This window comes from Rhamphochromis sp. 'chilingali' (assembly GCF_963969265.1).
Source record: "Rhamphochromis sp. 'chilingali' genome assembly, chromosome: 10".
In the NCBI taxonomy this organism is placed as follows: domain Eukaryota; kingdom Metazoa; phylum Chordata; class Actinopteri; order Cichliformes; family Cichlidae; genus Rhamphochromis; species Rhamphochromis sp. 'chilingali'.
This window is the reverse complement of record NC_137937.1, coordinates 28,243,888-28,258,775: the sequence shown is the minus strand read 5'-3', so window position 1 is coordinate 28,258,775 and position 14,888 is coordinate 28,243,888. Positions and strand designations below refer to the sequence as shown.

Here is a 14,888-nt window from a genome sequence, read left to right as displayed (position 1 = left end):
AAGCGAGTTGTAGTGAAGAATTGCGATTGTGTAGTTCACTGTGTACATTTTTTAAAAAGTATATTAAAAAGATGGCCAGCAATTATAAAACTGAGGTATGGTGACAGTTTATTACCTTTTCCCTGTGTGTTATTTAGTAACATTTGATTTTTAATCAAGGTATAAAAGTGTTAATTCAGTAATTTTCGATGGACAATTCTTTTCTGCTGTTTTGATTTTTTTTTTTTTTCGTTTACTTTTTTTCGGATGGGGGGTTGTAATGTTCTCATGATATAAATGCTTCACGGTGATCCACGTTCGTTCCAAAGGAGAAAAACATTTTCTTGATGTTTTGTAAACCGGAAGTTGTCGTAGATCAGTTTTTCCTGCTTGACACGTGGGATGCAAGAAGCCACGTCACGTTACGAATGGCCACCTAGAGGTTACAGAAGATGTCTGCATGATTTATTGCCTAAATGTTTGTTTCTTTACTGCTGCGTCTTCGTAAAATATTTCACTTTTTGCATAAGTTTAGCTCCACTTATTAAATACTCATCCATTCAAAGCTTCCCAGTTTATATTTCTAGGATTTTTATGTGTTTTGCCTGTTAATATGTTTTTACCGCACATTGAGGTAGGAGAAATAGCATTTCACTCATTGTATGGTTGTCCCGGACCAGTTACCAAGAAGGTAAAGTTCATTAAAATACACACTTAAAAATAATTGCCCCGATAATTCTCCAGAGCAAGATTAATATAAGTAAATAAAACTAAACAGAAACTTAATACTAGGTGTAAACTAAAAATGTTTTTATTAACTGAAATAAATATAAAAAATAGAATTTTGGGAAAGATGAAAACGATACTGCATCCTTACAAAACAAAATAAAAATGCTAAGGAAATGTCATGAATTTTTGGTCTTTATGACTTTGGTTAAATCTTGTTATCAGGCACCAGCCTGATTAGGGTTGATTGAGACTCTATATATGTATATAACTGAGAGGCTTAAATCTGCCCCTTACAAACACTCCAGTCTGGGTCTTCATATCAGGTACACAGAACCTTAGATGAATAATGACAAATTTGCCAAAATGCAGAAGCAGTATGTGGACAGACTTAGACACACCATTACTGCTTCTATATTATCTCAATACAGCTCTTCTCTCTCAGACTTTTAGGCTTACTTGTGGTTCCTCAGATATTTAAAAGTAGAATGGGAGGCAGATCCTTCTGCGTTCAGGTCCTCCTTCCATGCAACCAGATCACAGTTTGGATTCAGGAGACAGACCCCTCTCTGCCTTTATGACTAGCCTTAAAACGTTCCCTTTTTGAAAAAGCATATAGTTAAAACTGGATCAGGTGACCCTCAACCCTAGGCCGCTGGGGGGTTCCTATGGTACGTTGTTCTTCTTCACTCACCTCTTTTCACTCTCTATGTATAGGGGTGGCTGTAGCTCAGGTAGAGCAGCTCTCCTACTACTTGGAAGGTTACATAGAAAGAGCATAGAAAAAAATGGGCGAATGAGGCAAGTTGTGTAACTCTTAAAATGATCAGATAGTGGCAAAGAAGTTATACAAGATGCATTCCTCAGTTAGCATGGTAAATGTAAAAATTCACAACAGTATGTGCTGCTAGGAGAAAGTTGAAAATGTTGAAAAAAGTGGAGATGTCTGAACACAGCAGGACGTTTGGAGAAATCCAAACACCTTATATCAAACATGGTGATGATTGGTGCTTGTTTAGCAGTCACTTAGTCAACTATAAGCCTCTGTTTACCAAAGTACTCTAGGGTCTAATGTGAGGTCATAAATAAAGCTTGGCTGAAATTGGGTCATGCAACAAGACAATGATCCAAAGCACAAAATCTACTATATAATAACCTGACCTCAACCCAATTAAAATGTCTGAAATTGTAAGGAATGGGCCAAAATTCCTCCATTATGCTTTGAGAAACTGATAAACTCATACAGATCATGATTACTTTAAGTTATTTCACACTTGCTAAAGGCAGTTCTACAATCACACGCTACTTTTGGATTTTAGTTTTTGACATTAACATCCTAGGACCTGGAGTCCACATATGTGGACATCACATTTTAGGATGTCTAGACCAAAATACTTAATTTTCCTCTACAAGGCCTGATATCCACGTACAAGGACATTATGCTGCCACTGTTCTATCAAAATAAATGTCCTCATATGCGGATCTCATTTTTAAGGAACAAAATTCAGTAAAAAAAATTTTTTTTAAAATCTGGTAATTTTTTGTTTTTACATTCATCAGGTACCAATCAGCTCAAATAGCAAAGAAAATTTTAAAATGCATGCCATGAAAGAGTTTGGGTCTTAGAAGGTTAATAGCATGATCTATTTTGTCTTTGCCACGACTGTATAATAACTCCACTGCAGAGTGGTAAGAATTTGCCCCTGGATGCATTTTGCTCTGGTTCACTTTGTTCTCACCAAACAATAAAAAAAAAGAAGAAGCCACACACAGTGGGAGTGTTTCACTGAGACAGAGTACAGCTTTATTAAAGTCAAACTTCAGGCATGTCTGAACTCTTCAAACTCAACTTTCGAATGAAAAAGGACAGAATCAATATCCTCAAATAAAAAGACAGTCATGTACAAAAAGAGTGTCGTCTCAACAGTCACACACATTTAGAAGCAGAATTTTACAGGCAAAAAGAGCACGCCACAGTAACAAGATCCTATGCAAGTTCAATGCAAACTATTTACAAGTTCTTCAACAATAATGTAGTATGCAGTAACACAGATTGAACAGTAATTAACATGGTATTTTGTGTTCATCCACTTTTTAATTGAAGCAACACCAAGAGAGATAGAGATATGACCCCAGTTAGAGTTACTGTAAGCAATTTTACTACAAGTAAAAAGAGATCATGAGTGCTTATGAAGGTGAATTTATTTATTTATTCCAACACTATTTGACAGCATGTTAATTAAAAAAAAACCCCAAAAAAAACCCAAAATGACAGTCGGCAACATTGCACAAAACACAAAAGACATTACAGTGAACTGAAACATGCCCTTTGACACAGAGACAGGGGGTGGAAAACAAAATAAAATCCTCCTTAGGCGTATTTAAGGGCCACTTAAATGAGAGCAAACATGCTGTCTCTTCAAACCAAAACATACACACCAGACAGTTTCTGAAGTAACTCAGATGAACACTTAAATAATACTGCTGCTTTGTCAGGCAGGAGGGCCGGGAGAGGACAAACTGGCACAAAAAAATGAGCGCGATCATGCGATCTGCAGGTGCGAAGGAAAATAAAGGCCGTTCGGTTTTGCAGAATCTCTGTGCAATACAATAAAAAAACCAAAAAAAAACAACCAAACAAAAAGACATTGGCAATAAGTCGTTGTCTGGAAGCATGCAGTTCAGCTAAGCAACAGAAAAAAAACAGAAGCTTTAAGACAAGTTTTATCATCATAAATGATCGCTTTTGTTTAAGCAGATAACACGAGTCAGGGATGCCTACGGTTCGATAATCATACACGTACGAAACCTGTGCTAAAAAAAACCCCAAACCTAAGCAAACAAACAGTACATCAATAAATTAAAAAAGAAAGAAACTAAAGTTTAGACGCACAGACCTTTTGGAGTACACAAATAGGTGCTTTAGTCATGGACCTACTTGATTATCAAGGAATACAGTTATAAAAAGAAAAGAAAAACTAGAAGTGCTTAATTGCATTAAAAACAAAACAAATACAACTATCCCCTTTTTTTCGCCTCCAGGAATCCCATCTTAAAAAAGGCTTCCTGAAAGGCACAAAACAACAGGAATTATAGGAAAGAAACTGCCGAATGCAGAAGAGTGAGAGACTTTAACTTGAAGGGGGCAAAAAGTTCATAGTTCAAGCTTTTCTATGCATTTCTGAATGCACATCAATCAATTAAAACAGAAGTCTGACCCCAAAAAGTTCATTTCCCCGTGGTCGAATTAAATCTGACTTTAACGTCCCCGTTTTCACAAATATCTGTTGTTGGACATTAAAAAAAGTCAGGTGATTATCACAGCGAGTGAGTAGGCATCAAGTGTCCTGCCTCAAACTTTGCCTAAACTAATCAGGCCTTGTGTTGTGTGCCACAAGCGAGAATCAGTGAGAATCAGTGTCCAGAGGTCGTTCAAGGCCTCACACTTAAACTGAAATCCTGTAGCGCACAGAAACCGGACTTGTGCATATTAACATAATTTGTCAATGAACGGTGAGTATTTTCAAACAACTAAAACACGTCTAGTACGTCTTAGTTTTCTGCATTCGGAGGCTTTTATTCTTTCTCCCTCATGATTTACAGCCAGCTGCCAGTTTATTAGGCAAAACCAACAACAACCCACACTGCTATCAGGCCTGAAATAAAATTTTAAAGAAAGCTATAATGCTCAGCTTTTGTTTTTAGAGGTGGCAAATTTTTTAGAGCAGGGTGTCAAACAAAAGGCCCGGGGGCCAGAACTGGCCTGGCAAAGTCTCCAATCTGTCCAGCTTTGGAAATATTGAGGGGATAAACTTTTGGACTTTTAACTGTGTTTTTACAGTTACTAAGTATCAAAGTGGGCTGCATGTGGCCTTTGATGTATAATAAGTTTGACATCCCTGTTTTAGAGGCCGGAGAATAAAACTGTCCATTTAGAAGCTGTAGCGTAACAAGAGGCTGGATACAATCCCAGCTGGTGACTGGGCAAGAGGTGGCGTAGAGATCATCCTTTCAGATATTTACCCACGATTAATCTATCAGCATCGACATCTGAACGAGTTTACGACTCATGCAATCCCACTAAAGATTAGGACTGCACATGCTCCTCAGCTCAGTAAAGAATACCTTAAACAACAATATAAAGAACATAATGTCATTTTAACTCACTGGCTCAGTTTTTATTAGCACTTAAAATAAAAACATTCGTCTGCGAAAACAGATCTCTCTTAGTGATGTACCAGTGTGGGTAGACTGAAGTCAGCCTCAACAACACTCAGGTAAACAAGAAAAAAAACAAAAAAAAAAAAAAACGCACCTGAGTGTCAGCACCTTGAAGCCCTGTATGTTTCATATCATGTCTGAAAAAGGCTCCATTTATTCTACAGTCATCAACATCAGTAGAAAAATAATGAGCATTATAACCTCCTCGAAGTTTCATCCCAGTTCTGAAGTTCTATCTAATAAACGGGCAACTGAGTGTTTAAAAAGACCCTAAATCACCTAAATTGATTGGAAACATTGGCACCATTTTACCCTGTTGCACTTTTTTTTTTTTTTTTTTAAAGAGAAAATACATCTTTTAAGGGCACAAAAAACAAAACAAACATCAGTGTAACTGACAAAGCAAGGCGCGATCACAGAAAAGCTTCCTTCAGTGACAACCACCTGAGTCCGGGCTGCAAAACCTGCTCTGAAACAGAAACTTTACATTCCAATACTGAAGTGCTTCACACTGCTTTTAAACACCAATTACAGTGAGTCACGACACAGGCTGATGAGCAGCGGCTGTTACCGGATGTGGAATCATTACACCAAATGTTTAAAAAAAAAAAAAAAAAAAAAAACAAGAAAAAGAAAAAGAAAGAAAATACAGGTATATTACGTAAAACTCCCCATATGTTTTTTTAAGCCTATTTCCTTACAGAGGGAGACAAGTTACTGCACTGGTGTTTGAAAAAGAAATTGGTATAAAATGTGGTGCAATAAATACAAAAATTTGAGATTTGACGATGAGCGATTAAAAACACTGTACAGAAGTTTGTACATTATACTGGACTGAACTGTTGTTACACCATTACGTCTCCATATAAAGCCCAGCCTTAAGAGTTTTCTCAAGCTGGAAAATGAAGAAGTGTCTCTGGAGGACACGGAGGACATTTTTTTTTGTTTTCTTTTTTTTTTTTTTTGGACGAAGCTGGGTTGGCAGTCTTTCCTACTTGTGTGCCAAAGAAAAATGTAAAAGAAAACAAACAATAAAAGAAATATGAAACAAAAATAAAATAAAATAAAAACAGCATTTAGGCCACTTTCCTCAGAAGAAACAAGCCACACCCAGCGCTCACCACGTTTCTGACCGAGAGGCAAAAAGTTACAACACAGTTTAACTTCCAATAATACAAGAAGAGGTATCCATTTTGAAACACTTGTCATATGTTCTTTTAATATACATTTCTGTATACGTATGACCTAGCTAAGGTGAGTAGCAATGAGCCGCGTGAAAGTGCTTTTCAGAAAAAGTCTGGCAAAAAAACCCAAATCCCCGAAAACAAAAAAGCCGTCACAGTACGCCGAACCGAAACAACCGAAGTGGACTGCATCTGGGCAGTAGTAACTACAGCTAAAAACCCAAACTTAAGGCTTATTAACACTTCTTTAAGACAGCACCAGTGATCACAAGCTGGGCCCCTCCATCTACTTTGCAAATAACTAATTGGAGGAAACATGAAAACATAGCTTTAAAGAAAGAATTTTTAAAAAAAGGATCTGTCTTGTTTTTTTTTTTTTCAATTATTATTACAAAAAAAAAAGAAAAAAGAAAAAGCTTTTCCATCTTCCAAGAACAATCAGAGAGGTGAGGCTCCGCCCCCTCCTGATCTTTTTAGTATTTTACAATATTGTGAGCCAATTATGTACACAATGGCGAGTGCGACTGGCAATATGAAAATCACAAGAACTTCTGAAATGTCATACCATTTCACTATATACCATTATATTTCACCTTAATAGGACTATTTTCACAAGGAGGTCTGCGTAATGTTCAACACCTAAACAAACATAATACACCACTCACTGAGATGAAGTGAGAGAATCTGTCTGTAAACATTAACAAACATAGATACTGTATATAATTATATTTATCTATACCCATAAGCATATTAAAACCATGTTTAAGGAAGGTTGGAATGTAGTGTGGTCCTGGAAAAAAACAAATTGCACGAAATTGGTCATTTCCCCGCCGCTCCTTTTCTCTAACAGATAAAGAGGATGACAGATCACGAGAAAAGCTGGCTCGTCTCCATCCTAAAGCCACCCTGTGTGTGAGACCACAGCTTACAGCAGGTAAACAAGGAGAGGAGCAGCTTGGTGGTGATGGAGAGCTTCAGCTCCCACATCCTTTTCCTCCTCTCTGCCCCTTCCTCCACCTCACTCAGTGAGTTCTTCAAAGTGCCAGGAACTGGAGACGTGACGACGCTTACACTGCTTTAAAAAGAAAGAAAAAAAAAATAGCAGTAAAAATTTAAAAACAACATAATGAGGTGGTGGCCTGGGCCCTCCAGTGGGCGCAGGCGAGCTGCAGAGAGTGTAAGTAGTGGTGTTTTATGGCAAGACAGGAGGGAAAACGGTGCCTGATGATTTCTGGTCCTTCTCCTACTGTCGCCACAAAACAGCATCAAGGTGTTCGTCAGCGTGTCTCAGCTCTGAGTTGCGGCCATCGCATGTGTCAAAAAAAAAAAGAAAAAAGCACTGTATTCCCTGTTGTAGTGCACTGCTTAGGATCAGAGGTGGATTGGAGCACACTTTGCAGGGAATGAGGTATTAAGGGTTTTATCACTCCGTGGCCGGCTGGCCTGACTCCGGCTCCTCTTTGACTCTGACGGGGCTCTGAGCGGAGCGCCGCTGCTGGGTGGAGCTGGATTTGGCCCCCAGGGGACTGAGCGGGTTGTGGCTGGAACAACAGAGGCGGTCGTCCAGGGAGGAGGTGGTGAGCGCCCCCGCCTCATGATCCCGGCAGAAGGAGCGAGGGCAGAAGTCACAGAGAGACGAGGCCGGGTTGCTGCAAACGCTGCAGTCATGCCACGGGCATTCCCACCGCCCTGGAGACAGGAAATGGGTTAATTACAGACGCATCAAGTCAGAGAACTGAAAAAGGAGATTATTTAAAAATAAATATCACATATAGCCCACCACATCTGCAGTCCACTTGACACGTCAATCACAACTCTGATCATCACACTTCGTGTTTTCTTTGATTGGGAAAACTGGTGTAAAGCATGTGAACCAGATTACAAATGAGTATGTGCTGATCTTTGATATAGATTAGATAGAACTTTATTAATCCCTCGGGTGGGTTCCTCTGGGAAATTCGATTTCCAAAAAAGCATAGGCCCAGGACGAGCCTTCCTGTTAACTGTCACACTGCTGAGAGATCGTCATCTAGACACTAATTCAGCACAGAAGTCAAAACAGACGGATAAAGGTAAAAAGTGTCCAATCAGTGTAACATCTACCTCCACAGAGTAGCTTAATTTTTATATGCTCCATTACATTTCTGATAAAAACAAAAGCTTTAAAAGTAAATGGAGTGGATGTCTCTCCCTGCCTCCTTCAGACACTTCTGCATCTGTGTCCCAGCTACAAATCCAAAATGGAAAGCTCATGGAAAACTGATGCATAAGGACAGCATACAGGGGTGGATGGGAACAGTGACTTAAATGCTGTGCTTTCCACCACCTTTGTCGTTTTCCTGCTGTGCTGATTTTTTTATGTTGTGGAGTGAACTGATTTTTGAGGACAGGAGTTTCCAACCTCAAAAAGAGATCCCAAACAAAAACTTGAGCTGTCAATGAGATGATTTACAGAACAGGAAATTCTTCTAATATCCTGTCCTAATACATCTGCTTTAATTTCCGGTACATTACTGATAACATAGTATTATAGAGAAGGTTTGAAAGTACAGACAGCCAATTAAAAAAAAAAAAAAAAAAACCCTGGAAAACTGCAAGAAACTGACCTGCAGAAACGTTTCAGGAGCAACACAAACTAAACAAAAGCATGCAGAAAGTCATTTCTGTCGTTACCGTATGGCGGTTTGGTGAGGTTGAGACACAGCAGGTGATACGCTTTTGGGCAGTCCTTCCTGTCACACATCACCAGCTCTCCTCCTTTTCCGCAGCAGAAGCAAAAGTACTCGTGTGTGTGTTTGCCCTCCGGCCGCAGTTTCCGCTTCTTCTGCTTCATCTTTGCATTCCTGGCCTTTTCCTCTTTCTCCGTCACTGCAGCACTCTGCAGGAAATGTGATAAAACAAGAAAGAGGTATCAAACACAGGTTCCAAACTTGGCTGCTCCTTCTTAGGTACTCTGAATTTTAATGGGGATGACAAACATCCTCACCGATGGCTGGACCCCAAGAAATCCAGAGCAGTTGTCTGATCCACAGTGACACGACGTTCTCCTGTTGCCCACACAGTGCAGATTGTAGTTAAACGTCAGCTCTGTGCCTGCAGGGACACCAGGGAGAAGAGCAACATTAAATGGGAATCATCCAACTTGCTCTCAGTACATTTAATATACATGAAGGAAAATGTGTGTCAGAGCTGCAGATTAACTCACCAGCCTCGATGTCACAAAGGGCAAAGATTCCAATACGAACGTCGCCGTTTACCGTCCACTTCTGGGTTTCGCAGTTTGGGCTGCAGCTGTGGTTAATAAACCGAGACGAGTTTCCTTTTGGGCCAGCGTCGATGACACGATCCTACCGGGAAGACGTGAGTATTAAGACACCAGAGTTTAGGAAATGTTCTTCTGTGGACGATTTATGTATCAGGGATGTTATGTGAACTGACCCCAAATTGGACAAGGAAATGAATGGATGAACAAATAAATGGGACAGTCAAGGACTGAAAAATTAAATCAATGAGGAAGTGAAAAAAAACAAAAACAATTTAAGATCACTGAAAAGTATGTTGGAGTCTTTTGGGGGCGTTTCTAATGGATTATCTGACTAATATTACAACTTGTTGTATGTTACCTATTGTTACCTGTTGTATGTTATCTATTGTTGTTAGCATTGTGTATCCTGAGTGTCCAGTAAACGTCACAGATGTTACCTTGGTGAGGGTGAGCATGTAGAAGTTGGTCACATGATTTTCATGGGCACGTTTGATTCGCTGCTGGCACTCTTCTGAGTCTATCACCTCTCCCACATACTCGGCCACAAAGTCACCCTGCAGGAAACAACAAACACATTTATATTGTTTTAGTTATTACACAGACACGCACTTAAAAATTACTTATTGCTAGGAAGCAGACTGACAACAAATAACAAACACACATATGAGAACCACTGATTTGCTGAACTTTTACACTCTTGCCTGGCAGATGAAACTGATTTCTAGATTTTTGAATTTACATATCTAGAAACTGCTACTGCACTCAGATGTTTTTGTTTGTATGCAGAAGAAGATACTTATAGCATAAATGAACATATGTTAACAAATATCACAGACACTGGGGCGTTTAAAAGCTTTTCTGCAGGGTAGGCAGCTTGCAAGATTAATAAGAAGAGCTTTTATTGTAATCTATTCAGTTTTTTTATTTTTCAGTATTTTTCTATGTTTAATTTGATTGTTAAACTAATTTAGATTGCTTTATTTAACATTTCAGCTTGTAGCAAATACAAATCAGATGTGCTGATGCTCTTTAGATGAAAGGTCTGCATTTTAAGTGCAGCGCCCACCTTCTTCAGTGCCTGGTTTGTCCTGAGGCCCCAGCCACACCCTTCCGTCTTTATCACTTCTGTTTCTGCATACAGCCGTTTGGAGAAACACTGATTCTCACAGCTGTCTCCTGCAGGGCACACCTGATCACAGGAGCACAACCAACCACAGAAAGTTAAAAGTTAGATTTTATTACCTGAATCACAAATGACATAAAAACCCAAAGATGCACGCAGACCTGTGGGTGACACTCGTACTGCAGCATGCGGTTGAGACACTGGGACTCCAGGCTGCAGGGATGCTCGTCTGCTGGCTTGCAGTTGCATCGCTGAATTTCTGACAAGTCGGCCACGTGCACCTGAACTTTCCCCACAGGCTTGTTGGACTGACAGGAAAACAAAGCAGCCACAGAATTAGTAACAACCCTGAAAACTTGACGATCAAAACTTATAACCACCTTTTGGTCTTTCCATCTGCTCACCTTGATGAACTTGTAGGGTGGTGGTTTGCGAGAATTGCGGTCCTGCTTTAGAGCCTCCCTGCTCTCCCTCTGCGCCTTAAGCTCCTGAAAGCGCCGGGCTGCTTCTTCCAGAGCTAAAAGATGAATAGCGACTCAGAAAATCATCTTTTCTTTTGGCTTGAAGTGATATCACAACAGATTAGAAGGAAGGATTTTAGGAATATGTTACCTTTCTTGAAGGTTTTGTTAATATTGATCTGTCCTGTGACAAAGTTCTTGTCATTCTCCACATATGGGAAGACGCGGCCTTGGTTGATCCAGTAGTAGTCATGGGAGCCAAAGAAGAAAACCGGGAAGTCACCAATATCGTGCCGAAGACTCTGAATGTTTGATGGCACCAGGCGAGGGTTGCAGATCTCTGCAGGCCACCACCTGGCAAGCAAGGGACATCATTAGAAAATCAAGGGCAAAAGTGAATAAGAATAAAAATACCTATAGGCCACAGAAGCCTGTGATATGAAATTCCACAATCTAAATTTACAGATAAATCCACGATGCAGCGAGTCCTCGAAAAGGTGAACCATGACTTAGAGAGGAAATACTGTATTTATTTGTTTCTGCCTAGAAATTTTGTTTTTTTAAATCAAATTCAGAGCTGCTTCATCAACAGATTAATAATTATCTGTGTGCACACCTTTAATCTGCCAGAAGATTCTAAACTGTGAGACAAATATTGAGCCTGACTGACAGTCAGTGTGAGAGCGAAAAGCACTGCTCAGTGTTTCCTGAATACCTGCATTTATATTATCACATCCTGTTTCCCCATGAGGTGTGAAAACAATGTGCTACACCGAGTTTAAACAGACCAAGACCAACAATCTGCATGCACGCACCCCCCTGACATGTTTGCGGTTCTCAGGCTCATATTAGATTTCTTCCTGCTGCAGACGCAAGTAAAAAACAGATCGTTTAAACCACTGACAGCTCAGCTAAATAAAATAGTCTAGTTACAAGATCCTCTATGATGGGGTGGGATATATTAGGCAGCTGGTTAACAGTCTATTCTTAAAACGTATGTGTTAGAAGCTGAAAAAATAGGTTGTGTGTCTCAAAGATTTAAGAGACAAACTGCGATGCATGTCCTGTTTTGCGTTGCCAGTACACAGCATTTACCAACAGAGGCCCATGGGAATACAAGCAGACAACTGAGATTACGGTCTCTGATAACACTGAGGAATAAAGGCTGTCCTGTGTAGCTGATCTGCCAGATTAGCTACTGTAGCACAAATAAGTGAAACTCTTAATGGTGGTCATGAGAGACTGATGAATAAAACAGTCAGCACTCTCATGCTAGCTTTAAGCACAAGCAGTGGTCATGTGAGCATCAAAAATGGATCACTGGTTGTCTAGTCTGATGAATCATGTCTTCTTTACGTCATGTGAACGGCTGGGTGAGTGTGTGTTGTTTACCTGGGGAAGAAATGGTAAATGGCCTGTATTTGTATAGCGCTTTACTAGTCCCTAAGGACCCCAAAGCGCTTTACACATCCAGTCATCCACCCATTCACACACACATTCACACACTGGTGATGGCAAGCTACATTGTAGCCACCTTGGGGCGCACGGACATGGCAGTTAGGATGCACTATGGAAAGAATAACAGCTGACAGAGACAGTGTGATGCTCCTATCAGTGTTTTTTGTATTCATGTGGTTGTTACGATGACATGGAACAAACACTGTTGCATGACCAGATACATAACTTCATTGCAGCCGTTCACTCTGATGGTGTTTTCTAGCAGGAATGGAGAATGACTATCTTCACAGATTGATGATGATTTCTTTTGTCTTCTGCTCCGTTTAATTTTAGTGTCTTTTATTTTAACCTTTTATTATGAATACTGGCTTTTGTAAAGGAGTTTGTAACTCTTGAGAGGAAAAAGTGCTAAATAAACAAATATTGCTTGGGTCTCCAAAGTCTCTAAATCCTCATTCTGACTGAGCAGCAACTTGCAGGACTTAAAGGCTCTTCTGCTAACGTCATGGTACCCGATACTAAAGGAAACATTCAGTGGATTCTATGCCTTGATGCGTCAGACACAGTGTTGGCAGCACTAGGGGGACATAAACGGTATTAGGAAGGTGGTTTTAATATTGTGGCTGATTGTTGGTCTTAATTTTTTTAAGGCTCTGGACAAAAGATACTTGAACAGTTTCAGCTTCTGTGGCAGATTTAAATTATCAAGACTAGAAGGATTATTATAAGAAAGGAAACAGTATTGCTGGTCATTACTGGGTTTCTGGACAACAGCGGAGGTCTACGACACAGAAGACTCTATGTGCAATCAACTTTCTGTGGTTTTTTAAATAGGATTAAAAGGTAGAAATCATGCACTGAAATCTAAACTATCACTATCTTATCCTTTAAATGCATCCATACCACAAAGTGACAGCTGCATAACCTTCAGCTGTCCCCAATCTGTGCTTCCTACCTGTAGTTGCCTAGTTTGACCCAGACAATTTGTTTGTAGTGAGGTTTCTTCCCTGCCCTGCAATCGCTGCAGGACCACGACCCCTCCGGCATCTCCATCTCCAGACACTCCGGGTGGAAGGAAGCTGGGCATGAGTCGCAGCACAGCAACTTGCCTCCTACATTTGTATGGATGTATACATGTGTGTGTTTGCGTATGTGTGTATGGATGTGTGTTTGTGTTTGTATGTGTGTATGTGTGTGTGTGTGTGTGTGTGTGTGTGTGTGCATGCGTTGTGGGGAGGGGGTGGGTATGCAAAGAGAGGAGGAGTGCATGATTAGGTGATGCACCTTAACACCTGGTCAAACTCTGAATCTCATTTGCAGACAAGCCTATTAACTAAAAGTACAACTAGTACAAAGTCTATAAATACAGAATACAATCGTGGTTTTCTAGCATCTAATGTGAGTTAAAACAGTGTTCCTTAGGAAGACATTCCTACCACAATAACATCTGGCTATTAATCTAAATGAAAAACTAAGGCTAGGACCTTCTGGTCTGAGTGAAGCCTCCTGTAACAGCCTGACGGCATGAATGAAATGATTGGAAACCCTGCATGGGTTTCCTGGTTTGGGTATAGCATTTTATTGCAGCGGTTACAGCATGTCTGGCAATCAGATTCAGAGCACTGTACCAAGACCAGTCTTATGGGAAATACATGCGGTAGCACCGGAATAAAAATCAGCCAGCAGGTTAACAATGAATCAGGGTTATACTCAAATAACAAAGTACTGGCAAAAAGCCGGCATGCAGTCCAGCTCATAAAGCAAACTTCCCATCACACATATCACATTCTGCACAGACCAGCTTGCATGGAATCAAATCTTTACAGTATTTCCATTTCCAAAATGTAATTTAAAAAAAAATGCAATAGCAGAATTATAATTTTTAAAAAAGAAGAAAAAACCCTGTAATTTAACCTCCATCACCTGGAAACAGTTCTTTGCTTAATTGTACTAAATGATTAGGATTATATTCCATCCAAGGCAGGTCAAAGCTCAAAGACATGAGGGGAGCCAAAATGTCATACTGTTTGAAATTTTCAGTCAAAAACAAACTTAGTTGCAGTTGCCATAAAAGAGGTGACGCCGGACGAGGTCTTTCAAATCAAAACCAAGCCCAGAGTGCTGAAGCAGAGAAGCAATGCGCCTCCAGCAGCGAGAAGCTCCACAAACCACAGAGAGAACCTGAACCAACCCAGAGCATTGGGACTTCATACATCCATGCTGCAGGTCTAAGGACCAATTTTATTTTACCAGCAGATAAACTGATTTATTTTCTTTATAACCGACTATTTTAGCAAAGAAGTTTGTAGATTGGTTGCTGATGCGCAACCAATTTTACGATGGGCCTCATGCAAGAACCACTCATACAAACAAAGCAGATCTACGATAAATAAGAACTTTTCACGTTCAACAGGATGAGTGAACAAAATTCATGAGCTGTTCAGATTAGTTGTGTTAAAAAGAGATTTTTC

At 40.0% G+C, this 14,888-nt stretch overlaps 1 protein-coding gene across 3 annotated transcripts in view; it reads right to left on the bottom strand.

Moving 5' to 3' along the window:
* Positions 1-2,486: 2,486 nt before the first annotated feature.
* nsd3 (nuclear receptor binding SET domain protein 3) overlaps positions 2,487-14,888 on the bottom strand; it is a 28,351-nt gene continuing 15,949 nt past the window's right edge. For all 3 annotated transcript variants that reach the window (XM_080893786.1, XM_080893785.1, XM_080893787.1), the window contains 10 exons: positions 13,373-13,529; positions 11,111-11,313; positions 10,903-11,015; positions 10,660-10,806; positions 10,442-10,564; positions 9,813-9,929; positions 9,316-9,457; positions 9,097-9,203; positions 8,784-8,988; positions 2,487-7,799 (listed from right to left, as the gene is read on the bottom strand). In XM_080893786.1, coding sequence (XP_080749912.1) covers positions 7,534-7,799; positions 8,784-8,988; positions 9,097-9,203; positions 9,316-9,457; positions 9,813-9,929; positions 10,442-10,564; positions 10,660-10,806; positions 10,903-11,015; positions 11,111-11,313; positions 13,373-13,529 — 1,580 coding nt within the window. In that variant the 3' untranslated portion in view covers positions 2,487-7,533. The remainder of the gene's footprint in view (positions 7,800-8,783; positions 8,989-9,096; positions 9,204-9,315; positions 9,458-9,812; positions 9,930-10,441; positions 10,565-10,659; positions 10,807-10,902; positions 11,016-11,110; positions 11,314-13,372; positions 13,530-14,888) is intronic.